The 27997-nt window shown below is 36.5% G+C and overlaps 2 protein-coding genes and 1 long non-coding RNA gene across 3 annotated transcripts in view; 2 read left to right on the forward strand and 1 right to left on the reverse strand.

The window, feature by feature from the left end:
• The window catches only part of LOC139970206 (uncharacterized), a 29905-nt gene extending 3176 nt beyond the window's left edge, over positions 1–26729 (forward strand). The window contains exons 3-8 of the mRNA XM_071975845.1: positions 10409–10617; positions 14651–14727; positions 20908–20969; positions 24229–24264; positions 24997–25108; positions 26701–26729. Of these exons, the coding sequence (XP_071831946.1) occupies positions 10409–10617; positions 14651–14727; positions 20908–20969; positions 24229–24264; positions 24997–25108; positions 26701–26729 (525 nt within the window). The remainder of the gene's footprint in view (positions 1–10408; positions 10618–14650; positions 14728–20907; positions 20970–24228; positions 24265–24996; positions 25109–26700) is intronic.
• LOC139969346 (uncharacterized) lies at positions 4483–7073 on the forward strand. Its single transcript, XR_011793696.1, has 3 exons — positions 4483–4842; positions 5595–5841; positions 6970–7073. It is a non-coding gene; the product is annotated as an uncharacterized lncRNA (long non-coding RNA).
• On the reverse strand, positions 7411–9251 carry LOC139970163 (uncharacterized). The gene is made up of 2 exons (XM_071975803.1): positions 8612–9251; positions 7411–8083 (listed from the first exon to the last, which is right to left on the reverse strand). Exons 1-2 carry the CDS (start codon positions 8803–8805, stop codon positions 7927–7929), a joined length of 351 nt encoding a protein of 116 aa, XP_071831904.1. The 5' UTR covers positions 8806–9251; the 3' UTR covers positions 7411–7926.
• Positions 26730–27997: the final 1268 nt, after the last annotated feature.

Below are 27997 nucleotides of genomic sequence, written 5' to 3' on the forward strand. Positions count from 1 at the left end.
GATACTTTGAACAGACTTACTGTTAATGAAATGGAGGTAAACGACAAAGGCAAATGAATATATATAAATGAAAGTCGTAATATATATATAAATATATATATATATATATATATATATTTATAGTAGTATTTGAGTATATATATATATTTTTATATATATATATATATAGGTTGATCGGTGTCGCACATTCAATTGATGGGTGCCGCACATTCGATTGATGGGTGCCACACATTCGATTGATCGATGTCGAACATTCGATTGATGGGTGTAATCACATTTGTAATCACTCGAAATCATATATATATATATATATATATATATATATATATTCCAGTGGGCTAGATCTCCTGACGGGAGGGGGCTGCTGCCCCGCTCACCCCTCCCAAGATGACGCCACCCTGTTGGTAATAATAAAGGTGCGGCAAAGATGGCAGAAGAATTTTGGTCGTCTTATTTCAGCCAATATTCGTCAGAAACGAGTGGACTTCTTTTCATTAATCTAGGTCGATAAAATATATGTTTACTAAAACATATAGTGTAAACAGAGCGGTCCCTTATTCCACTCAGGAACCACCCTATTTCGAGAGAAATTTTATCGCCGTCCCAGGGGAGGGGTTTAAAGGATGGATGTCCCTTTCCCCTTTGACTTTTAACAAATAATTAAGGGTCCTTACAGTAGATGCAACCTGGTACTGTCTTTTGCATTTTTTATGTATATTTTTTTCTCAAAAATCGTTAAAAAATGATTTCCGCGTCTTCGGCCTGCACTTATAGAAAATAGCTTCGTCCCGGCGTATATTGGATGGAATGCTAACAAAACACTTCATCGCTTTCCTGCATCTACAGAATTTCCGGCATTGATAAAAACCAATATATTTCCACGGTTTTTTCCACCTGTTTTAAGACGAGACAACCCCGTTCCCTCTCTATCGCATATTGGCTGAAATGTGCCCAAATCGCTTTCTCACCCTCCCTTGAAAAAATCTTCAAATTCCGCTTTTGTAAAAAATGAAATCCGCGTTTCGATCTGCATTTAGAGACAACAGATTCAACCTCCAGCATATTAGCTGAAATGCGCCCCGAAACCCTTTTCCGTCCCTTGATAAAATCACATATATTGTTCCACCTTTGTAAAACATTTCCGCCTTTTTGACCTGCATTTAGTGAAAACAGATTCATGCCCAACTCCTTTTTGACAAATATTGGCTGAAATGCGCCAATTTTTTGTTTACACTTTTCCTCCATTTATAGAATTTCCTCCATTGTAAAAAAAAAAACATTTCCGCGTATTTAGTGAACAAATCCCAACACGTCCAGGCGCATGATGGATGAAATGCGCTCAAAAAACTTCACCCTTGCGTGACGAAATCCTCAAGTTTCGCCTTAATATAATTTTTTTTTCGTGTTTTCGGCCTGCATTTCGTGAGGAAAAGAAGCTTCAAACCGAACCAATTCTTGTATAATATTTGCTTAAATATGCCTTAAATATGTGTTCACTTTCCCTGCGTTAAGAGACTTTCCGCCATTATGAAAAAAACCTCGTTTTTTACCTGCCTTTAGTGAAAACAAAAATATAACCCCAGCGCTCCCCCACCCTTTCCTGGCACATAATGGCTGAAACGCGCCAAAAACTGTTCACCTCCCTCGACAAAATCATCGAGTTTCGTCATTCATCGTGTAAAAAACATTTCCGCGATTTCGATTTGCATTTAGTAAAAAAATAAAAAGCCCTTTCCCACACCTCCTTGCGAAAATTGGCTGAAAAGCGCTCACAAAACTACCTCCCTTGACAAAATAATCTAACTCATCCATTGTAAACTTTAAGATTTCGGCGTTTCGACCTACATTCAGTGAAGTAGCTTAAAACCAGCAACCCTGGCGCATATAGGCTGAAATCCGCCCAAAAGACTTCGTCACCATCTTTTGACAAATTCCCCTCGTTTCCGCGCTTTCTGCGTTTTAGTCATCTCAAATATTGTCAATTAAATCTAGAAGTACTACTTAGAATTTAAAGAGGACATGCTTAGCGATGAATCTTAGTAATAAATAATAAAGATCTTAGCCTAACTGTTGGCTGATTTTCAGAAATGCCCAAGTTAAAGCATATCTTTACTATAAAAGAATTGATTAAAAGCAATCGGGAACTGAGTTCTGTTTAAGGTTCTTAAATTAAGCGAAGAATAAGCCAGCGCCTAACTTTCTCGGTAAGCTGATGTCTAAGCTATACTTCGAGAACAATTACTGCATTATAGCTAAGCAAAATTATTCCTAAACAAAATGTAGGATTTTGTTATCCCTTCCAAACATCTTAAATCACAAAGGAATGGTCCAACTCGTGCCTAATCGTACATAACATAGCCGTATGGGCTTTCATACTTGTGCCAATCTATAACATTCCACAATGATTATTGTAATGACCTAACTAACTCAATCGTTCAGCCAGTTATGTAAGAAACCTGCAGTTTTGACTGAACAGGCTGTCTGAAGTAATTTTCCAACCATCAGAGCTATGGTCATTTGAAATTTAAAAAGTAAAATGGTTTTAACATTGAAAGTGAGCCACTTGTTTTACCCTGCAACAATCTATAGCAGACGTTAATCAGAGCCGTATAGCTCTGACCGTCCCTTAGCGTTAAAAGGGCGCCATCTTCCCATAAAACACTTGATCTATCTCTTGTGTTTGTTAATCTACATTTGTCTGCTAACTGTTTGCACCCGCTGAACTCCATCATAACAGAAGATATTACAATAAAGATCCCATCAACCCGATTAAACTGAAACGTAGTAATTAATTTGTATAATTAAACCCCCAAGCATAGGAAATGTTTCAAAGATAACAATAATATTTGTAAAGAAAATGTTAAAAGCGGATGGTGTTATATAGTTGAAAGACCGATTAATTTTAGAAAGTTAAAATCATAAACATTACCCAATTTAGGAATAACTACAAACACATAGAAAGAAAAATGTAATATTTCGAAGAAATGCACTAGAAGTTAAGTTACACTCAAACCGTAACTCAGGGATGAAGTTGATAGTTCAGGAGACTATCGGTAACTTCCATATGATGTTATTTAATTAAAATTTATTAGCTTTTAGAGGAAAGAGATCTAAACACAGATATACATCATTTAAACAATCCTATTAACTGGAAGTAAATAAAGTTCAATAATTAAATAATTCGGTAATTAAAATATTAATTTAAGCCTCATCACCCTTTCTCTCTTGAAACATGAATTTGATCTGCATCTGCTTCTCGAAATTGCATCTAAATTATCAGTAACAACTTATTTATTTAAATATAATTCTGAAAAAAATCCTTAAACTTTATTAATACCATTGCAATATTTGAAATAAAGGCTTCCTTTTCATAAATCATATTATATTAGTGACATTCACATTCAAAATTACAATTTCCAAATGAAAGTTCTAAATAAAAACACAACCTATTACATCAATATTTTCCTTCAAAAGTATAATCTCAAATATTGATTAGCCAATTTTTGTAAAATTCTCAACCCGTCTTTGAGATTTGTTTCCAGTTAATTAATAAATTAAACTTGCTTCATTCTATTCATTTCATCATAGATTCTAATTTGATAAAACCTTACTTAATATAAAACCTTTAATTCATCATGTTATCGTAAAACAACAAAACTAATCCTTTAATCCTACATTACCGATTTTATTACCTCTAATCGAATCCATTTATTTCTGTTTGTATTTGACTCCCCTGTAAAGGTCAAGTGACACGTAATAGATTCCTTTCAAACTTGCACAAATTGAGAAGCTACATATCAAAACCCTATACTCCAAATTTGGAGTTCCACGATTGTTTCTTTGCTGTTTTAATTAAGTTAATAACCAAGCTAATTCCGTAAGATAATGACGTCACGGGGGAACCGCCAATGTTACCAAAACTAAGTAGGCCTAATATGCTTACCGAGATCAAAGCCGTAAACAATATGTCACGGACAGTAAACAAAATATATGAGAATGGGTGCACAACAGTACAAGAAAGTTTCGTGTTCGTCAAACACTGTATACAGCGATAGCTTAGTACCAGTGCACTCAGCCAGCCTAGCTGCCTAAGTAAAGATTGGCTTGGACCTTCGAGCGAATCTTATGTGTGCAGTGCGCACTTCACTAGTTAAAGTTTCGTTTCCTATCGCCTATCCGCGCAACTTGGATTTGGAACACCAACAGCTCGCCCTCTACAAGACAATGCCGTTACTTCTCTATTTGGAGAAAGTTTCTTCAAATCTCGAGGAGATATAGAAACAAGTAGCCCAGTAGTTGCGAAGCTGGATCGGAAAAGAGTAAGTGTATTTTCTGGCCTAAGCCTACTACAAGGACTAACTTAGTATTATTACAGTAGGTTAATTCTTATAATTTCGTTCAGGTAGTTAGGCCCTAAATTAGGTATGGCGACGATAAAGTGAGGCGTAGGCTAGGGCTTACTAAAGCATTTGATAAGTGGTACATCATGAAGAATCCAGAATGACAAGCATCAGATGTTTACATGTCATTTTGCCCAATAATGTGCTCCCACCTATCTTCATACTCAGAGTCATGGCTCATATGTTGCACAGTAAATGACATCCTTGTATTTTGCCATTTTTGGTGGTAGGGCTGCAATTTTTGTTACAAGAGGAAACGCTTGTGACAGGTGCACATGCTTTCAAAAATAATCAAACTGCTTTTTTAAATGCACTTTCATAACTTCCTTGTTATTTTCTTTCCCAATTTTTACTACTTAGATTAATCTAGAAGCTGTTCCCCAACCAACTGCAGTGAAAATGCAAAGACAAGATTTTGCAGAATGTACATCTCCATCTAAAGGTAGCATGATCTTATACATGTGCTTGTAATTACCGAAAAACAGTTGGGAAATGGGTGATGGGAGGGTGGTGACAGGCATTAAAGATTTAAGTAGTCAGTTTTGAACGGGATACTAGGAATCTCCACCAGTAAAACATCGAGGCATGTAAATGGGGGGCAAGCTACCAGACAAAAAGGAGGCAGCAGTATTACGCCCAAAAGGTCCCCATAAATAGGAATAAATAGAGTGATGGATGGGGGGAGGTGGGGGTGGAAATGTGGTGGAGAAGTGTAAACTAGGGTAATACAAGGAAGAATGGAAAACTTTCATACATCTATAGAGTATTCTATAGCAGAAGTGAGTACAGGGGCCAAAATTTTAGAAACAGTACTTGTTGAAAGCAAAATAGCAATTAAAACTGCACACCGGGGCAGGCTGACTAGGGGATAACATACATTGTATTTTATCCATCATATCCTCCTGCCTGACGAGAATGGTTGAGGAGGCTATGCCTGATGGCTTCACAGGAAAATATATAGGCTACATCTATAGTTACTGAGAGAAGGGAGATTGTAGTTATACTATATGAAACCAAGCTGTTCGTCATTTGCAATGCTCATGGTGTGAGTGGCCCATATTTTTGCAGCCACATAATGTAGGAGGATATGCTCTCCTTGAGAAAAGACAAGTGAACCATCTAGGCAGCTGACCCCTGTTCAAGAGCAGCCTACTGTATGTGTGTGGTATAATAAGCGTTTATTCTAATTTTCAGTGAATGTAACACATGTAGAAGTCCAGTGTTCACTGGTCCCCCTACCACCATTGAAGTTGCTGACTGGACCAACAGAGACAAAAACACCATCAATGCAACCAGGGCCATCTCACAGTGGCAATGATGGTCCGTCTGCTGCTGTGGCATCCTCATCGGGATACACCGAAAAACCGCCAAGTAGTCCGGACTACACTCCATCAGTTCACTCATCTGATGAATCTGAACATGACAAAGATGACGCTTCAAGGCAATTTTCAAGATTGATAGTAGATTAGTCTGGCAAATCAATTGGTGCTATCACTTTCTGGAAAGAGGATCATTATTAATTTTGACACCAACACTGTGGGGCAGTCTGGAATGTGTGGTGAGGCCATCAGTCTTTACTTCAATTAGCGTATACATGCTGTATCTGGTAGAGTTGGCACAGCGGTATGTGAACAAGAAATAAAGGCACAAACAAGTAGTTAGATTTAACAGAGTATATTATATCTTCACTTGGCTGGATATCTGCTACTGAATACAAATGGTGAAAGTTACATCCTATACCAGTGGTTCCCAAACTTTTCAAGGCGGGGACCCCATTTCATGTAGCGCCATCCGAGCGCGACCCCAAGTTTGTGTCTCCGGAATAATGAAGTTGTGCAGGCCCACATGTACCTGTAGTACAGTACTGTAGTTGTATGTGAAAACAATATAGTGAATATACAGAAGCAGGGTGGCCAGCGACAATTGAGCAAAAAACGCCAGATTCACTCAGGAAAAACGCTAGAACGGCCGCTAATAAAACCCTAAATATGAGTTTTCAGGGTGAATTTTGTAGGATTTTGACTGCGAACGTTCAAATTCGGGTAAATTTTGGGTACCCTCGGATTTTTTTTAATATTTTGAAACAAGCCTGCGACCCCACAAGAATTGCTTCGCGACCCCAGTTGGGGTCGCGACCCCAGGTTTGGGAAACCATGTCCTATACACTCTTTTACCATGGATTACAAGGGGATGGGACAGGATGTTACTCTGTCCACATGTTTACATTTACTACATAAACATTGGTTAATCTACTGAGACAATGACTACACATCCTCCTGAAGATTACATAATCCATAATATTAGGTGCACAAACAGGTGTATGGTTTTTGTTGTAATCAGTCAAAAATATATTGGAATTGTTCAGGCACAAGTTGTCAGGTAAAACCTGACCCATGTATCCACACCAATCGAGGTGTATCAGCTGTCGCCTTAGTTGGGCATCCAAAGACTTGACTGTCAACTGTGCATTGTGCCATGACTTTTGACCGAAATGGAGTGATTGGAATGCCTCTATCTAAATGGTATGTTTTTATGAACTATTATTCTTCATATCTTTACTGTTCTACAGATTACGTATGGGAACTTTTTGACTGCTTGCACAACTTTTGCAGAAGTGGAACTCTGGGAGAGGAGTGTCCTGTTCCTGTCAGAAAAGAGCCACCACCACTTGCAAGCTCCTGTGTTCATCCAAACAATGAGCATGCCATAAAACAACCGCGAAGCAGATTTCAAAAGCTTTGCTGAAGTGGTTGATGGCCTCCCAATTTCTAATTTTGTTTCATTGTAGTGGGGAGCAATCGACATTGTAAATTGTCTGTTCACATATTGTTTTGGTACAGCTGCAAGGTAGTGTTAATTAACAAGTCGCTACATTATATTTAAACAAAAGTTCCAAAGACAAGTATTCCTCTCTAGAGAGCTTAGACTTCATAAATATCAAATTCATGCTGACTTAATATTTGGTGTTTCAAACATGTTGCCAATTTTTTGTTTCTCGAAATGGATTGACAGAAATTTGCTGTTTGTTCCCCGCATGGGATAAAATGTGATTTTTTTTTTGTCCCATTTATGATCAAGTCACCTTGATATTCCATGGATTAATGAACAATTTCAGATTGATTTTCATTACACTTTTATTAAAATGAAAGCCTGAGCTCTCCAGATCCCATTGACATAGTGGTTTAGGCTACTTTATTTAAACTGTTCTTCTATTTTAACCTAGTATATTTGAGATTTCAATCATCCAGATTTTGTTGGCAGGCTACTAAAAGTTACAGCTTTTGTTACAAGAGAGAATACATAAAAAAAAATTAACTTGAGTTTTTATTATTTATTACTGTTATGTACTTCCCAAACTTGAAAATGTAAAATTTCATCCAAGATTGAAGTTAATACCATGAACCAGAAAATGTATCCTGGAATTCCAAAATGTTCACCATTCAGCCACAAAACAGACAGGACTGAACCCTGTTTCATTAAACTTTGCAGAAATGATAGTTTGACTTGGCATACAAAGTCCACATTCTCACAGTCTTGGTAATTTCAACCCTTCATACTGTTCAGATGGAAAAGCTGCTCGAATCCTCCTTACTGCACAGGATGGGAGAACAACACAAACCTCCTTCCCTAAAAACTGCCAGCACATCCGTACAAGTTGTCTGTATGCTGTGTGTCTGTATTTCCTGTAAAATAGTCATATAAAAACCAGCTATGAAAGATGAAGACACACAAAAACTTGGTAGCCATCTGGGGACGTCAATTTTAAAATAAATCTCCATATGATTTCCAGAATTTTGATTGGCCCCTAAATCTGCCTCCCCCAAAGTTTAGGCCTAGCTATGGAATTTACACAAACTGATCACTGAATCTCGGTGACTCAAATTTGTAAATGGATCATGCCCAAGCATACTGGACATGTTTTGTGTGGCATTTGGTTCCGTGGCTCAGTGTTAATGACTACTATGTCAGTCAGCATGATAAGGGTTAACCTCAAGGATATAGCACCAGTTTTTGTTTTTGCACAAAATGTCCTAATCAGAAGCAGGTTTTGAACATGGTGCACACATTTTCTTGATCTAATCTATATCTTATCCTTCACAACAAAACTAAACTATGAATACAAGCACACCCTCGGTATTGTTACATCATTCAACAGCAGGTCAGAGCATTGAATAAAGGTATACAACAAAAATAATGTATTCTCTACTTACTCATGGATGCTATTTTCATGTGCACGGCCACCATACTGTTGACGGTACACGTAGTAGGCTGTCTGTTGCACCCATGGGTTCAGGCACACAGCTTCAAAACCTGGGTGTAAGGTGATGCACGTAGCACCTTCATCCATCACATTCCTTACTTTTTCTATTTCCCTGCAGCATCTACACTCCCTTGCTGTAGGCATCACAGCTGCACACTGGCCACAATGACACCTGTAAACAATACAAACCAGTTCAAATGCTAAAGAGCCAATTTTCAATGACTTTTTACCGGCCTCAATTATTGGGGCATACTAACATGTCAAAATAGAAAAAAACAGGCCGATGTTGCCTCGTTTCCAACTCTTTTTCCCACTTCTGAATCCATTCCCTAGATTGAGAAAATCTGGTTATGAAATTAGCTTAAGCGGAAATGACGAAAAGCTGGTGTGAGGTGCCACCTTCTCCCTCCTCCACCCTTTCCCTGATTTGTGGTAACTTCACTAATTTGCCACTACAAATGCTAGGAAATTAAAAATAGACCACCCCTGAATTTGTTGTGCACCCTTCCAGTTGGCTCCTTCAATCTACTAACCAAATGAAATATGTCTGTGTGAAATGTTCCTGGGGCATGTGCTGCCACAACTTTTAAGGTAAATAGTAACTTCCTTAACTTAACTCAACCCCACTCTCATGTTAATTTTGCTGGGCCATCAACAAATTGGCTAGCTAAGAGTATGAGCAAAGTTAGGAAACATTTATCGGTTCTAGGCCTAACTTAGTAACACAACTATCATATACAGTATAGAACGCTAGGCGTAACGTTACCATTGTGTTCCACCAAGACGATCAATTTCGACATCGCTGTCCGATCCCGCTTCCTCTTCGCTGGTCTCCGGTTCGAACATGTAGGGAAAAACTTCCCCACGATCGTCGACCATGTCCTCCATTTCCCTGCCTTCTTCGCTATCAATTGCTATCTGAATACTGTGTGTCAATGCCACCGGCAGCCATTTCGCGATATGTATAAGCTATGCTGTGTATGCTGTGCTGTGTATATATGCGTACTACAGTGCGTGTATAGAAACTGTATGTAGTAGCATTAAGCAGTTCCATGCGACGATATCATGCACTTTCGACTTGGTAAACAAATGACGTCATTTGTTTTCGACTTTCCCTGAACGAGTCAATCTAGCCGATTTTTGCGAAGTTTATGTTGCTTGATAGGAAGAAAATGCAAGGAATTTATGAAAAAAAGATGTCACTAGATGTTTTGTTCGATGTCTTATGTATCAATTTGTGATTTTTCATCTTCATCCAAATCTTAACTTTCTTGTAACAGACTGCTGAAAAAAGGTAATATTTTCGAGAAGTTTGAGATTTCTACATACCCAATGCACTGCGCAGAACATATACAGTTTGTACTCTTCTGCGCTACCCCCGTGACGTCACTGAATCTATTACGTAATAGTACTTTTTACCGATTTCTACCCCTTTGGAGACGGAAAAAAATCGCGGTGTTGGGTTTTTCTTAATGTAAGAATTGTTAAGTTTAATATTATGTAAAGTCAAGTCTACGTGTAACTTGACCTTTAAAATCAATTCCTTGTTTCCTTTTCATTTATTTATTCCTTTTTTTTCTCAAATAAACACGACCTAAATGTCTTAGTTTATCGCTTTATTTGCCTTTTTCTTTGTTTCGTTATTTTTATTATTTATAATATCATAATAATTATTGTAATCCTTATCAAATCAAATATATTTATCTCTATCTACTCTATTATCAGTAACTCTATTCTTTCATTCTAGATTCCTATCTCCTGTGTGTTGCTACAGTCCTGCTCTCCTAGAGTTGATGAGTCTGGTCTGAACCTTATCCTTCAGTCTGGTCTCTCTCTCTCTATCCTGAGTTCTCTCCAGAAACTGTGGATCGGTGAGGGAGACAGGAAACTAACTAATGAAGAGTGGGCGGCCATCTTGTCTTACTCCTCACAGTGTACAATCTTGACGAAGCTGCAGTAAGTATTCCGGTGTAGATGCTAGAATCATCATAACAATAAAACTGGGAATTAATTTAATTAATAAAAGTTATCAATATTAAACAAACAATAGAGAATGTAAAGTCTGCTGTATTTTAATGTCTGGATTAAATTTAATTAGTTTAGTTGGATTATTTCAATAATTAGGTCATCGTAAAAGGAATTATGTAGGATGTTGTGAAATAAAACAACATATAATGGATTAATAGAGAATATTTTAAGAGGGTGCTGGTAAGAAAGTGGTGTAGGGTGGGGTATGTTTAAAACGTTCTTTGTTCAGTTTATTGTTAACATTTTAGTAAGAATTAAGTTTTAGAATAACAGGAATGTTTATTAGGACAAAACCAAATACATTTACGCAAGTAGTTTGAATTTAAAAAATGTAAAGAGTTAAATGAACATTTTAAAATAGTGTTTTGAGTTTGTAAGTAATAAATGTGACTTCTCAAGCTGAAACTTTTTCAATAATGTACAATCCATTTAAGATTTTGTTTCAACGAAAGAGATTGAAAATCGTTAGTACTAAAAAAGAAGTAAAATGATGGCAATAAAATAGCAAAAACATATAAATCTTTACTTAAAAACCCAACACATTGTGATCAGACTATAATACTGTACTCTCTAGTTAAACTGGGATTTATACGAGCAACCAATAAAACAGTTTTCATTGTCGCATTATAATAAATAGTTACTCAAAATAAGTTCATAAATAAAAGATATAAAAAAAGAAGATAAATAATTCTAATGGAGATAATTATGAAGTTAAATTGTATTTTTTACTACCATAACATCATTAAAGGGGAATATGTATGTGCATGAAACTGCCACTCGCCACTCCGATGCACGCTCACCTCAGTTTAGGTCTAAAGTTGCGCATTATTTAATATAAAACAATGTAATTTTGTAAGATAAATTTAAAATAGGGTGTGAAGAAGCCGAGAATTATGATCCAATTAAACTAAGACCATGACGGCTTAACTTGATGAAAGGCTATACTGTATCGACCAGACCTTTCCATCTTTCACGCAAACTATACTAAAATAGTACTTTTCGAAAAATGTCCAGTTTTCTCTCTCGACATTGATACAAAGACTGAAATGAATTCCCAACGCTTTGTAATATACTTCTTACCGATATTGGTTGTTTTTCCCAAGTTTATACTTAAAACATTAACATCATTTATATTTTACTTTATTGATATTTCAACCAGTCACATTACCAGCCTCATTGATGTGAGGGAAAAGGTTCGTCTTTTGTCAATAGCCAGAAAACTTAAGTTTTGTTTACATTGATATGACTTTTCGCAGCACCATTATAGTGTCTACTTTCTGTCCCATTTTTATATTTGGGAAGAAGGGGGAGGTAGGGAGGGGGTTCCAAATATGACTTGCGTCCGTTGGGAAGGGTCTAAACGGGGAGACCCCTTTTCTTAAAATATAACCTTAAATACATAGTTTTCAATGCTGTAGCAATATACATAATTTAAAGTTCAGCAATACTTACGTTATATTGACTACATGTGTACATCGAGTTGTTATGTCCGCTTTAGCCCTTACAGTATATAAAATATTAATGAAATATTCCAAAGCGAATCTTGCAACCAGTCAATGAATAGATACAGAAAACAAACGATTATAAATTTAACCATTGACATGAAAGTAAATATTGCAACAGTTCAGTAAATATACGTTTATTATGCTAATTTGATACAAGGTACGCAACTTATATATTTTCTTTCCATTGGCCGGAATGGTGTCTTACATAGAGATGTACAATGCAGGTATAAGGTAGGACGATATTGAGCTAGACTTGAACATATTAATTGGTTATTTGCACTATCTGTTACCGGTTAAACCAGATAATTTCATTTCATGCTCGCCAAACTCCAAGTGAACAACATATTAGCAGGGCTGTCAAATATTCATTTCACATAATACATACTGTACTGGTTTCAGTATTAAGGTATCGGCATTTGGTTTAGTTGAGACAGACTGAAATAGTGCTTGGCTTGATGAGTCGCCATAATGTACGGGGAGGGTGATACTATAATGCATTTCTCCTTAATAATGTATGTATTTCACCAAACTCATAGCAATCATAACAATCATTATGAATAATCATATGCTACCACAAAGGTTCAAGGTTTCACACCGGTCCTCCATCTACCCCTAGCACCAGCCCGGTTAATTCATATCGGCCCCTTGCAAGATCTGTTTGTGGTCTAAATTTGATGGTTTTGCCAGAAAATAATAATATTTAGAAAGATATGACCAAACAAAACCAAACTACATTGCTGAAAAAGAGGTAAAAACCAGAGTTGTAAACTCCCCACAACACGATCCATATATCTTTGGTGTATTTATTTGTAGGTCAAGTTACCAGTATGAAGGCACTTTGTGTAAACTTGACTGCAATTGTTTGCGATGAAACCGTCCGTTTACCGTGTCAGCGGCGACGGAGCCGTGACAGAGAGTGGGCGTGGGGGTGGGGGAAGTTGATAGTGAGCATGCTCCTCTTATCTTCTGGATACCCTGAAAAGTGGCTTCCCTTTGTTAATGGAACTTACCAGTTACTTTGTAATTTAAAGTGCCCTCTTGTTGTGTTTTTGTAACAAGTGCTTTCATGTCTAAAAGATTACTATTTGGCTTCAAATTATTAATGATAAAATATGCAGTTCAAAAGTAATGATATAAAGACAACTTTTGTTGAAAACATTCAAATACTGGAATTGGTGGAAAATAATGCACAGAGTATTAATTTTGAGAGGTTTCAGATAATTTGACAGTCTAGTGGTTTCTTGCGTAAAATCAAAGTCACATTCTTCCCTGCCCCTCAGTGTTTGTGCCTCCATATTCTAAAACTATTCTAAAAACATATTCTATAAAACTTTTCTTTTGCGAATCAAAGAAAATCGTATTAGTGTAGTTCTTAATAAAGTACAGGAAGTTGTAACAACTCATTGTTATCAAGAAGGTCGGATATTTTGGACACATTCAGCTCATTGAGAACATAGTTAAATACGAAAAATTGATAGTGGTTAAGGAAACTCTTATCAACTCCACAAAATATGTTATAATTTTGTACAATTTGATTTGGATCAATGACAAAATAACAACTCGTACAATGTGATAACATTATTGAAGGTTGATATTGAATAAATACGTAGATAACTTTGTTATATCTGCATCTTTGATGTAATAGTAACATTTTGTGTTCTTTCTAGTGCAATATAACCCGGGAGGACCAGTTGTTGCACCCATTAAATAATGTTGCTAAGTCCTCGACCCCCCTATCCCCCTCCTTTGAATTCTTTCTCCGTTTCAGTACAAGTGTTTGCAGGTTTGTCATACATCCATTAAGTTAACATTTAATATGTAGCATCTTAAACTATTTTAAGATTCAAAAACAATATTTAATCTTTAAGATTCATAATTTTTAGATTTAAGATTTTATATTTTACCAGTGACCTCTAACAATCAAAGACATTTTAGCTCTCATATATATTGAGAAGGATTCACAAAGACGAACTATAAGATAAATTAATTTACCGAAAGTAACATACGATGTAAACCACGTGATTCGAGCATTTGTTACAAGGAACCTGTACTACTCTGATTGTTGTTTACAATGTTGTATTTCTATATATGCTTGAACAACTTTATACTAATTGTAAAGTTAAACATATAAACAATGTAGCCAATTCTGATAATGTGGACGGCTATACTTTTCACAATTATTATCAACCGGATATAATTTACATACAGCAGTTCCAACTATCATAATTTTTATCTATATCCATTCTAATTTATTTTTCTTAGAATCGTTGAAACACAAGACTTGTGATCATAATTAATTCTGATGATAATGATCAATCAGATGTGATTTATTTCCTTGTTATTTATTGTCTACTTCGTTTATCTTCATTGATTTAGTTAACAATAAACCTGATTAGGAGGACATTCCTCTACGTCTTCTACATCTTACACGATGATTACTCTACTTCTCTCCATAGGTTTAATTGGTACGATCTGCCAGACACTATTCCGGTTGGATCCATTCCACCATCCTTGAAATCAAGAAATGTGAAAGGTATTGTCACAATGACGTCACAATGGACACACTTAACATTTCTTAATTTAATTAAGGCTTTACCAACTATATGAATTTCTTTTGACTTGTTGATTGTTGTTGATTCACATACAAGAGAGTAATGAATCAGCAACATATGGTTGCCAGTGTATATGAAGGAGACACCCAGAACAGAGTCTTGTGATAGTAAACAACGAACTGAATAAATAGAAATGTAACAACTAATATTGCTAGGCTTAGCTGATTTAAGAGATAAGTCATGTTCCTTTCATTTCGCTTTTTCGAGATCATTGCACTATAAGATGTTTTGTGAGCAGCCATTACATCAATTGATGCTTTAAATTTCTTTCCAAAAAGTAGTGGTATCATACTCTTTGGGAAACTTAATTACACAGCGACAATGATTGTGTAAGGTTTTGAAGTAATGTTGTGCCCCTCGGAGTCTGTCAACCCCCCCCCCCCTTAAAAACACAAATTAAAACACATCAACTTTTTTCCCCAGAAAAATGAGAATTTTAGACTTCAAATGATACCTTCTGAGGCATGGTAAGACTTATATGACTTGACTTATGTCCAATACCTAAGTCTAATGCAACATTGTATTTTAACTATTTTAAGTTAATTTTAAATGCGTGGTGGTGGGGTGGGGGGCTGGGGAAACACCCCATTACCCCCTTGATCGGCGCTTGAAAAGAGTACAATATACATGTATTGGCAAACATTAACATCCATGCATGATTTGTCTTGAAAAAAAATACTAGAAATAAAATGTGAGTTGTTTTAGTTATATACTTACAAAAGTACAGTTATAATACAATAACGAAGAAAAGAAAACTGAATCGGTCTGTCTGTTACTCCCATACGTCTATATTTCCACAGATTTGGATAATATTTGGCTAAAAGAATGAAGCTACTTCCAAAGGCTTCGTCTCCCTGACCACACCCCCCCCCCCCCCAGAACGGGGCATAACAATACTATCCGCTGAAAATTGAGTTCTTCTCATAGATAGATTTCTGTGTTTCCAAATTTCTTAAAGAGAACGAAAAATACCTTCAAAGGGTGCAGCTTAAGTCCAGCGGATTCCCACCAGCCTGCTTGGAATAAATTAAAGATAACTATCATTTATTGATTACATCTGTTTTGTGTTTTAGTACTTTAAACTCGCTATGCGAGAGAACAAGGGATATCACCAAATGCCAAAACTTCAGGGGGCTTCCCCTAGTGGAACCAGCCAGGGCTTGAAATATATTCCAAAGTAAGCCCCTCGACCCTGCTTGAGCTCTCAGAAACGTTCTGTACAATTTTGCGGTTAATCTTCTTCCTGACAACCCTATCTTAAAGTTCTGCAGCTTCAGGGGACTTCGCATCACACCCTTTAATAACATTAAATTATCAAAGAAAAATATATAATTTACATGTTTGGTCTGTAAATCTGCATACAAAGCGAAATGTGCATAAAACAGGCTTTATATGCTTATCACATCTATAGATGATTACTAGTTTAATTTTCAAGCCATCAATATTACATATTGTGTATCGATTCAGTACAGTTTTACATCGGTATTATTTACTTTATGAGGTAACGAAGTATACTTGATTTCATTTTACACGTGTTATCTGTCGAAGTTTTTACTTAATATTTTAGTTAAAACTAACCGAACGCATTACTAGGAAGAAACGAATACAGCTGAATGTTCGAGTGCAGGAGGGGGGTACTCATATTTTACGCCGCGCTTCTTGATCATGTGATATTTACAAGTTAATTGTTATGGTATCTCTTTTTTATGGTGGGGGTGGGGTGATTTGACTAAGAAGCTACAGTATATGTGCGTACAAAATGGCACCTTCTAGCGCCCCCTCTGTTGCGACCCCGGGTTTTTCCTTTGGCCTTCAAAGCCGATAAAAATACAATTTTAGATAGATTTCAGGGAAGTAAACTCAAAGGACCAAAAGACTACTGAGATGTTTCTGAAAGTTAACAAAAACGATATATTTACAATGATACGATCTCTACTGATTTGTACAAGGATTATTGGTACTAGAAATTTGGAATATTACAGACAGATTTTACAATATTATACGGCCGTTAAATTTTTAAAAGATTACTTAACTTATCTTACGCGGCGCGTGCCGGCTCTCGGTTCCTTTCGTAGCTGTTCTGACCTCCTTGCGTCACCAACAACGATGTCGGGATTCTCCCTCGTAGGCTGGTATCCCGTGACTTGGTCAGGAGCAAAACCGTTCCCCGCTGGTCCAATTCGACTCAACGTTTGTATCCCAAGGATGGCTTCCTCCTGGGTGAACTCCGAAAAAACTCTGCCGAAGTCACGCCTGTCCCGGTTAAACGACGCACCAATCTAATAAACAAACAGTCCACCGGTTCCTCCGTCCGTCCCCTCGATTATTAATCTTTTATCTCAGATGAATTTCTTTTCACAATAGATCGGAAAACTAAACTCCTAAATCACCGAAAATATCTCTTCTTATATATAGCCGGGTTTAATCTCCCGAAAGTTCTTTTCCAGGAATCCTGACGGAAAAACATCGAGAATCATCCATGTCTCGAAGATACGACTGATAGTTCAACGTTCATTGGTCGACGATATCCGGTCACCTGCTAAAAATAACTTCCCGTATATTCTGGAAATTTGTGATCGCTAATACCGAATAGCGCCATCATTTCTGGTCGCTTCGAGAAAAAAACGCACAAGTTGTCAGTCACGACGTGTGACCTACTTATCACCCTGACCAGCATATACTGAATACACGTACAATGAATAAAGTCGTTCGTGACACTTACTTTAATGTTGTGTACGTCATTAGCCAAACACAATGTAAAATGTACATAAATGGAAGATCACTATGCCACCTTACATTACATCTCCGAAATACACGTTTTCAAGCGATACTCCTGTTGTTACGAACAACTGGAGTTTCATCTTTTGATGTATAATAAATAATATAATGGACATAAAATATAGAAAAAACCTTGCAAAAACATATTTGCGACTGTTTCTTTGACTACGATCCAGGGTTCGCATGAGCCGCGGGAATGTGCGATTCACACAATTTGATTTCAAATCCCGCATGTCAAAAGTTGCCTAGACGGGATTTCCCGTAATAAATTTCAGCTCTCAACGTGGATTAAACATACATAACGGCTGTGACCGTGTAGCGCGATTCATCGCTAAAACATTCGCATTGGAATAAACGTTTAGTAAAAGTGCGATTATTTTTGCTTTGTTATCCCGTCTATAAACCATCTCAACATCCCATAAATTTCCTTGCCAGTCTTTCCTTCTATTAATAAGTGAATAAAAAAATATAGCAATTTTGAGAATTCCAATATTTACGCATGCACGAACGTATACAGTAGCCACAACTATGAGAGGAAAGCACTTGCTATGGACTACCAGAGTTAGCTGCTTGATGACATCAAAGACACGTGCACTCGACAAACTATGTTTGCGTAAAATCCCCACAAATCTCCGACCACATGGTAGCCTAAAATCACAAAGAGTCAACATGGAAATCTAGCCTAACCATCTGTTTATTCGCTTAAATTGTGTCGCAGTTAGCTGGTACTAAAATATTCACCGAAAACTTTCATAGTGCTGCTATCTTTGACCACATGGTAGTCAACCACCAGCCTAAGTCAATGAGGAAATCTAGCCTAAGAATCTGCTTATTTGCTCAAATTGTAAGGCAGTTGGCTGGAACTAAACTATGCATGGAATACGTTCATTATAACTGCTATCTTCGACCACATGCTAGCCTAACACCACATCGTGTTTTACACACACGCACATACAAAAAAAGTAGCCATGTATACAATTTTCAATTAGATATTATTACCAATTGTTTGGAAAGTATGTGCTATGTTTTAAAGAGGTAATATAATATCGTACGTACACAGTTGCTGCTGCGATGGATTAAAGATTTCAATTTTGAGTAGTTTTCACCGGTATAATATTTTCGTGTTCAGTGTTGAGTGATTTTATCCACACAGGAAAAAGAACCATTACGAATGGCTAAAACTGGAAATAGTAAGCAATTAAAACAACTATCTATACTACAAGAAAGTTATTTCATTAAATTAATCTTCCGCATTCGCGTGTCTTGAATAATCAAAACATGAAATCATGAAAGCACTCCCGTAGCAGTTACGAGATCCCATCCGCCCCCCCCCCCCTCAGAAAACGGGTACCCGTTCTGTGTGTTTTCGATTCGGGTACACGAATGTTCGGTCGGGTACCCAGGTAACCGACTCTGGCCTAGAATGTTCTTACTCATTAAATAAAAATAATGCTCAAGAGAAAGTTTTCATCCTTCGCTCGGATCATGTTAATTATCACATGCTGCAGGCTATGGTAGTCTCTTGTGAAAAAAGGAATTATCGTGGTTATTTAAATTAGATACGTGTTTCTTGAGTTTAATGTAAAGGAGCATTTGTCATATCGTCACCAGTATTGTTACCGAATCTTAACCGTAAACATAGATAGGGACGTGCAGTTAGCTATAGCAGATGGGTAGATCTCAACCGGTAAAACGGGTTATTATTTTATAGAGTGCGCAATGCAACTATAATACATTTCTAAGATCGGCTGCAAAAGTATCGGCTCGCATTCAAAATCCGGAATCAGAAAATGTAAACAAACAGAAACAAAGAATTGTTGCAATGGTATGTTTTATTTCAATTCAACAAGTATTGTAATTGTATACAATTGCTGCTGATATTTCTGTTTAGTTTGTGTTGTAGCTTTGTCACGGCCTTATTGATGTTCTGAAAGACAAACCACGACAGAGCAATCAAATGTTTCATTTCTCTGTAGAATAACTCATCTATACTGAGATTCTACCTAAATTCATTATTTTATTTAATCAATAGTTATGTTAATACACACAAAGCTATCTCCACCCCTCAATATTATTTCTCAGACTCGTACACATTGTACGCTCTTTCACTGTTCTGCGTTTAAAGGACACATCGAGATTCCCATTGTTCATGGTGGAGTGACGTCACTGCTGATGATGTCATCATTGATCAATCTCAAAGATAGAAGTAGTTAGTGTAAACAACGCATTTACCCCGATAATAGTTACTAAATTATCTCGTGATAACAGCTTAGAGAGAGAGATTCATAAAATATGAGGTCAAAGTAACATAAATTTGTGCAGTACTTAATTAGTTTTCGGAAACGTTGATATTTGGGCTAGTAACTAAGTGTATCAAACTTAAATTTGTATTTTCATTTTCGGACACTCTCATAACATATTATTCCCCCCCCCCTTCACACCACCCCACCCTCCTCATTCATATCCACTTTGCAAAGTGAGGTATCCGTGGTCATCTGCACCGTGTTCCTACACATATGCTTTATCCTTAGTACAGTTTGAAGAATATTAAACAAAAGAACCCTGAGTGTAACACAAACAACCTTCCTTTACCGAACTGGAATGCACTTAGATCCAGCAGTCCTTCAACATAGAGACTGTTTACGTTGTTATGAAAATGTTTTGTTTATTCTTTTACGTACATAATATAACTTTAAATTTCTATTAAACAAATTCCCTTTTCTTCTTTTGACAATTTTTTTTTTTAGCAGTGTTTAAGTATGGCTCTCGTGATTTGTGATGACGTCACTGATGTTTATTGTTCTCTGATCCGTTCATCGTCTCATGGATTATTAGTTTTAATCTGAGCATCGAATTCTCGACTATCCTAATTTGGTTTCTTAATTTAGTCCAATATTCTATTTGAAAGGGAGCATATGCTTTCATATAGGATAATTGTATAATTGATCAGATATGTTAATGAGATGATAACAATTCTAACTTAATTAATTCTAACTTAATTAATTAATGTTATAACTAATCCCATAATAGTTGTAAACTGATCAGGTATACAACCGAGATGATAATGATAGTAAACTGATCGGTAGTCTTACTAATATATAAGGGTTGTTAGCTGATCAGCTATATTACTGATATGATCATGATAGTAAACTAATAAGATCAAACTTAAGGAATCAACTAGATTGATTACTTAGCTAATATGAAGTTATCATTGAGAGCCAACATAAATCTCGTGAATATAATGTTTATGATTTCATTCCAGACCAACAATGATTTAGTATGCACTTATCATTTACATATCTCTCTTTTATGTTTTTCATCAGTTTGGAATAAAATCGACTTTGGCAGGTCTCGTCGTCTAAATCTACAAACCGGTCAATGGCAGGTAAAGAGTTTCATCACCTTTCATTCAGCTATTGCTCATAATGCAAATCTGGTCAGCTTGTTTGCGTTATGCTGCCCTAGCACTGTTTTCAGTTCCCAGTCAGTAAAAATAAATCAATATAGTGATACATTATCTATAAAGGTTACGTGTTGCTGGTAATATTTGAAGTTTCCATGTAAAGAAAGAACTTTCAGACACCTACCCGCTCCTACTTCCAAGGGGGTAAGGGGAGGGGTATGGGGGTTGTGGAGAGATCCAATGGAATCCTGCGTGCAAACATGATCTAAATAATATCATTCAGCGTTCAGTTCTATATTGACACACCCGTACAATGTCCATGTCAGTTTGATATTGCAAACATATAGTTATAGCTAAAAGATTGACTTTTGGACAGGTTTGCTATATATTGTACAATCGTTTTTGACACATGCTGTTTTATTATTATTCGAGGTTGTGAATTTGCATCCAATAAACTTCACGTTCATTCTGAGATGAAACAGTAGAATGTTATAAATCATATTGAACAGGTATGTTCTTGTCATTTCTTTGTAATTTTTCATCATAACACATAACAACAGTCGTAACAGTCCGTTTAACTGACCATTTATCTTAGTGTAGCAGCTCCCTACGAAAGCGTAGAAGGGCCATGGTGATGAAAGAGAATAAAACTCGTCAAAATGACAAAATTCAGAAAATTGACGTTTTGCCGAGTCTAACAACTCGTCAAAATAACAAAAGTTCTGAAAATTGACATTTTGCCGAGATACTGCACAATAAGTCGTCAAAATGACAAAATTTTGAAAATTGACGTTTTGATGAGTTACTGTATCTCGCCAAAACGTCAATTTTCAGATTTTTGTCATTTTGACGTCTTGTTGCATCTCGGCAAATTTAATAATTTTGTCGTTTTGACGAGTTTGTTTTCTTTCATCACCATGTTCCTTCTACGCTTCCGTAGCTCCCTGGTTTAAACTAGTCATGTTTAGGTTTTTTAGTTGTTTCTGATGGTGTGAGACGTGGGTCTTCCATGCATCACTTTAACACTAACAGATATATTACTTTAAATTGTTGGTCTTGATTCATGTAATTACTGATCAAACTAAATGTAACCATTTCTATGGTACTTTGCGAATTGGTCAAATGCACAGGATGGAGGTGGGGAAAATTTAGAAGTTTGTATTAGGAACAGATGTATGTGGAATATGACTCCTAAAAACTTATTCTAAGTTGATTTCTATACTTTCTTAATGTTTAACTCAACTAATGTTGAGAATTAAGTCAATGCGTAAACGTTTTGATAAAATTAAATAAAGCTGCATGCTACGTAATAGGTTGACCAATCCATATAATAATCACACATAACTGGATACTCCTGAAACAAACTAAGAGATCTAGGTATGTTGTTACAACCACATGACTGCTACCTATACTAGTGAGGTATTTATCGTTTAATTAGATTGAGAAAATAGTTTGTCCCATACAACATGTCCAATACAACAATCATTAAATGTGACTCAGTTCTGGTACTTTGAGTTGTAATAGGATTTAAGGGATCCATATTGATTACATTTCATTATTTATTTAGATTAATGTATATATATATATATTCGTGACTGATATGAATGTGTGGGTCCTAGCAAGCCTATATGTGAAAGGATGTATCTGAGTTTAACTTGAAACTAAGAAACAAATGGATTTTAGGTAAGTTTCATCAACTTGATGTACTTTAACTTACTAGGAATATTAAAGGAGAGGTGACTACTTAAAAAGTTTAACTAAAAGATTAAATTTAAGGTTCTTATTTCATTTTCAAGAAACGTCGTTTTGTACCATTTTCTGTATGTACAGTACTATGAGTAAGCAGCAGCATTTTGATACAAAAAAGTCAACAGTGAATCTGAAGTTATAGTGGTTTTAAAATAATTGTAGATTTTGTCTTTTGAATAACTGCTAAATATATATATATATTTAACATTACCTCGTAGGACCTTGGGCCCGAGTGGAAGGAGAGGGGGGGGGTGTTCAAAGTACCTGGTAATGTGGTTGATTTTGTAAAATTGTGCACCCGGCAAATTGACTAATGTTGTATCTTCATAATTATATTGAAGTGCTGACGATAATATAATGCAACATCCGGGCCTTGTATCCTCACATGGTACCTATTGTTGTTAATACTCTTTCCATCAGAACCATTCAATATGTCTGTATCTTATAGAATGAGAATCACTCTGATGTGGTAGAGTCAAATTATTCCTTATCCCCGAGCCGAGTCCGAGATCACTTGGTTCGAGTATGGTACTTTCGAGTCTGAACAGAGTTCCATAGAGTATATGAGCAACCCAAACCAAATCCAGCCAATACATAGAGACACAGCAATGACGAGCTCACGCGTTTACTGCTAATACTAATCTAACAGACACACAGGGCGTATCGGTTACATAAAGTCACTCTAAATATTCCTAAATTTACAGGCCGCCGCTTCCTGGTCTAAATGTTCATTGCCAGAAAGAGTGAACTATTGGAAAACTGATTATGTGCACATGTACAAACTATCAATTAAACATACACGAACAAGGTAAATTTAGAAATAAGCAATCTGTGCAGGGTTTATTATATTGCATGATTTTGTTTTCAATATTAACAGATCTAGACTAGTCTATTTAATTCTCCACTTGTGTCTCGAAATGTATGTGTTCATCATACAACTGAATTGCCTTAACTGTCATGGATTTCTCTTCACGATCAGCAATACTATATAAACAGAATATCTAAGACGAATGGAGATGCGATGGGGTTGTGGGGGGGGGGTGAAGGGGGTAACTAATATGATGCTTTGTGGGCTAAACAATATTTGCTTTATATTTGCCATTACATCGATCAAACCACGATGTTCTGGGGTCTATCTTTGAATACTGACCTCTTTTCCCTTCTCGTGAGAAGTTCATCATTATGACGTCACTCGGTGTTTAATGACGTCACTCAGTGTTTGATGACGGGTTTAAAACTAACTATGTCTTCCCTTTAAAGCTGATGTTGATATTCATGTTATTAAGTCCGTGTATCTTACAATGACAAGTCTGTCTCCTTTATTGACTTTAGGGTGTTCAATGTAGATGTGCGTTTACCTGCCAGGAATAGTTTACTGTGATATTTCTGAAGATATATCATTCTAACTTATTTAGTTTTTGCTTCGCCATGTTATATTTTTCTGAAATTCAATTTCAAAATCTCATGAATATAATATTTCTTTTCCTTTCAGGCCTGTGACTTCAAGGGCAATCTACTTAGAGGAGAGGTAAGAAAGACATAGATTATTGTGTCTGTTAATTGTTAACGGTAACTTTAATAACAGACAAAGAGGTATTAATTAATATGAAACGGAAATTAAAAGAAAGAGTATTAGACTTTGTTTCTTATCAGGGGGAAAGATTTATAATTGTCGTGTATTCAACAGGGAATTCAGATAGGGCAGTTACAAGTTTATATCTCGTAATGATGATAGCACTGTTCTCAATGTCAAGTTTGGATGCGGCCTAAATATTCTTCCTTCTGCGCACAACTCAGAGAAATTGTAAAAAAAAAAACGGATAGACATTTAAATACTAGATGGGTTAGTCAGATGTTCTGGTGTGTTACAATCTAAAAACATAATTATTAAAATTCAGCTGCCAACCACTCCCCCCCCCCCCCCCCACCACTGAATGCTTAGTGATTATTTCATTTCACTCTGCTGATGTGCATAGGCTATCATTATTCGTTACTATGTTCAAAACGTATCAAAGAAACAATTTTTAATTTTCTTATAGTAAATCCTCTGTTCTTTCATTTCTTCGCGAAGCAACTTTTCACAGGTTATTGACTGTGAAAGGAATGTTTGTTAAATAAAAAAAATATATATATATACACATTATTAAATGTCAGAAGACGATTCAACAGTGTTACCATAGTGTAACAAATTTCTCTACACACAAATAAAACTGCTAATTCTAAAAGTCTATACTCAAATCTCCCAAAAATCTCTACTCAGGTATTCTCTACTCCGGTATTCTTTGATAATATGAGGTCATTAGAATCATTCTCCAAGGTCGGGGAAGGGTTGGGAATGGCTAAGGAGGAGCTGAGCTTCTCACATAAATTCGGTAAACGTAGCAATAAAGTGTGCATGTAAGCATCATCACATACCCGTCAAACAGGAACACATTAATTAATGAAATTGAAGAGATAAACTAGTCCGCTCTATTGGTATTGTGAGTACCCAGATTACTGGGCTGCGAGGGTATTCGTTGAGTTATATCATCATTAATATTCATTGTGATACTAGAGCGTCTACTGTGGCATGAAATGACTAACTCGAAGTAGAAACCATTCACTGCGGAATGTAAGCAAACCAAGCTGTTAATTGTTATACCAAATATTAGGAAATTAGAAACAATATAAAATATTAATGTTTTAGTATCTGAGGGATCACGTGCATCAGGTAAGTTACAATGAGGGTCTCTTTAGACCAAACCGACATGATAGCAACGGCGTAGGTATTTAATAAAGATGAACTTACGTGGATGTGAGGTGACTCCTCAACATTTCCAACAAAATGTCAAAAGTAAGGCATCATTCCATTTTATTTTCCAATACTCGGCATTTAATTTTTAAATATTCAATATAAACATTAACATAACTTGATATAAACAACATAACATCTCTGAATGACATCCAGTACAATTTGTCATTGTTATGTTTCACACTGAGTTTTGGTTTACATTGAAGGAACTGAACTAATGGTCTGTATATTAGACTTGAAAGTCCAGTCATTTATATTGATGAGCCTCAGATGTTATCTCAGCGCTCATATTATACGAGGATGAGATATTCTGTTGAGCATTTGAAGCTTATGATGTTATCTCAGTTGACATAACTGTCATAAAATGTGCAATAGAGTTAAATTTACTATTCATGGAGTAAATCAGATATTGAACGCTGTCCGAAAATATTAAGTTGGGTGGTGTTTTGTGTTATTATATGGTAATCTGTTTAAGTCGCTCAACTTTTATAAAGTTCTCACAAATCGACTCTCTGCTGAGTTGTTTAGAATCTCTGTATATACGTTAAAACTAATGTTTGGTTTCTCCTTTTGTCACATATTGATACCTTTAATGTTGAAGAGTAGAGACAACACACATATTACATAACATCTAGTCATTACACCCATCAGTCAGAGGGAACACATGTAGTGTATAATTAAATCATTAGTATCAACTGAGATCAAAATGTCAACAATATTTCAAATTAATACGATGAATTATACTGAATATTTCATAGCAATAAATTAAATGTCAAAATGAGATCAGTACAGAAATCCATTCCCGTTACTACTTCTACTACTATGTAAATAGAGGGCGTCTGGCTAAACAAAACAAAAGCTTTATTTATTCACTGAATCGATCTGGAGATGCATTACTACCTGTACCTCTGGCGGGAGTCTGTTACAAGTAATGGCCATCACTATTTTTCTGTAATAGCAGTTGTAGTAAATTGCATACCCAATAGTTGAACGTTTTACATCAAAAAGTGTATTGAAATATAACAAAGTTAGGATACTCCCTACAAACTCTTGTAAGTAAGAAGAAGATCGGACAATAGTTTGAAGAAGGCAATGAAGGTAATCCGAAGCTTTCTCTCGAATCATCCTGTTAGAATGGAAAAATGGAATTTCTTTTCTTTTCTTTTTTGTCAGGATGCAGCACAGAATCGGAGAAGGTCTAGAAAAAAAAACACAGTCTCGTGAGGTTAGTAAGGAATATCACAGCTGAATTAGACTCGCTGTAATGATCAAATGTTTTATTTTCGATGAGATTTGTTGTAACAAACAGACTGCACACTTACATATAAGAAATAGAAAATCTGATTCGCTACTTGAGGGGAAGGGGGGACGCAGGGAGGTATTATCTCATAACGTAATTTACATTGAGCTCTGAATATACTGACAGGACTGAAACGTTAATATGCATAATTGGTAAACATCTTCTATAAGCAGTGCTGACAAACGCAGTGGCGGCGGAACCGGGGGGGCTTGGGGGGGGTTCAGCCCCCCAATAAAAAAGTTGAGGGGGCAAATGCATGATAAGCCCCCCCAATATTTACCAAGGCTCCGAAACGTGCATCTGCCCATTTTTCAATGCATACTTGTCGATCTGTCCGATGCACACGTATACTCTATAGGTGTAATAATTTTGGTAATTGCTGGGGGACCCTCGGCCCGTCCCCTGGCTATAGACCACATTGTCACCCCAACCGCGTCTTCACGCGGTTGGAAGCAGTGAAAAGTGGAAGCAGTGAGTGTGAGTACCGGTAAGCGTAACACAACTTCGTCTTAGGCCAATGACTTGCCTCATTTCAGCCAGTTCTCCAACATCCCCTTACTTAGTGGCGGAGCGTCCATATATACAGTCAGGGGGCGGATGCCCCCCCCCCCCTGACGGACTCAAATGGACTGCTGGCGCCCTTTTCAGCTTTTCACTACTTTTTACTTATTCGCGATTTTTGACTATTTTATTGCGCTTTCATATACCTATTGACATTTGTCATATTCTGTTGATTTAATTTTCCGACAAAATGGCGACGACACCTATTTATTCTCCGTTTATCTGCAAATTAGCAAGGCCCCGGAAAGGGTCATTTCCTGCAATCTAGGGAGTATCTTTACTCAAAAATTTTCTGTACGCTCCGCGCCAACCTGTGGTGGCGCTCCGCTTAGATAGTGTCGAAAGCGCCCCTACAGACCATTCTTGCCCTCCCTGACCAATACTCTAGCTCCGCCACTGCCCTTACTACACTCAAAAACATCTTTGCGAGTACACTACGAGTAATAGCTACTCTCTTAAAAACCATCGAATATACAAATTACAATGTTTTTACAGACTTTTACGTGCAATCTGAGAAATTGCAGGCTTGAGACCCATATTTTAGGGCTGGGTATTCGCAGCATAAAACACTCGGAAAGTGCCGTTTCCGGCCATCTGGGGGTTTGAAAA

The sequence above is a fragment of the Apostichopus japonicus genome, chromosome 7 (genome assembly GCF_037975245.1).
Source record: "Apostichopus japonicus isolate 1M-3 chromosome 7, ASM3797524v1, whole genome shotgun sequence".
Lineage (NCBI taxonomy): Eukaryota > Metazoa > Echinodermata > Holothuroidea > Aspidochirotida > Stichopodidae > Apostichopus > Apostichopus japonicus.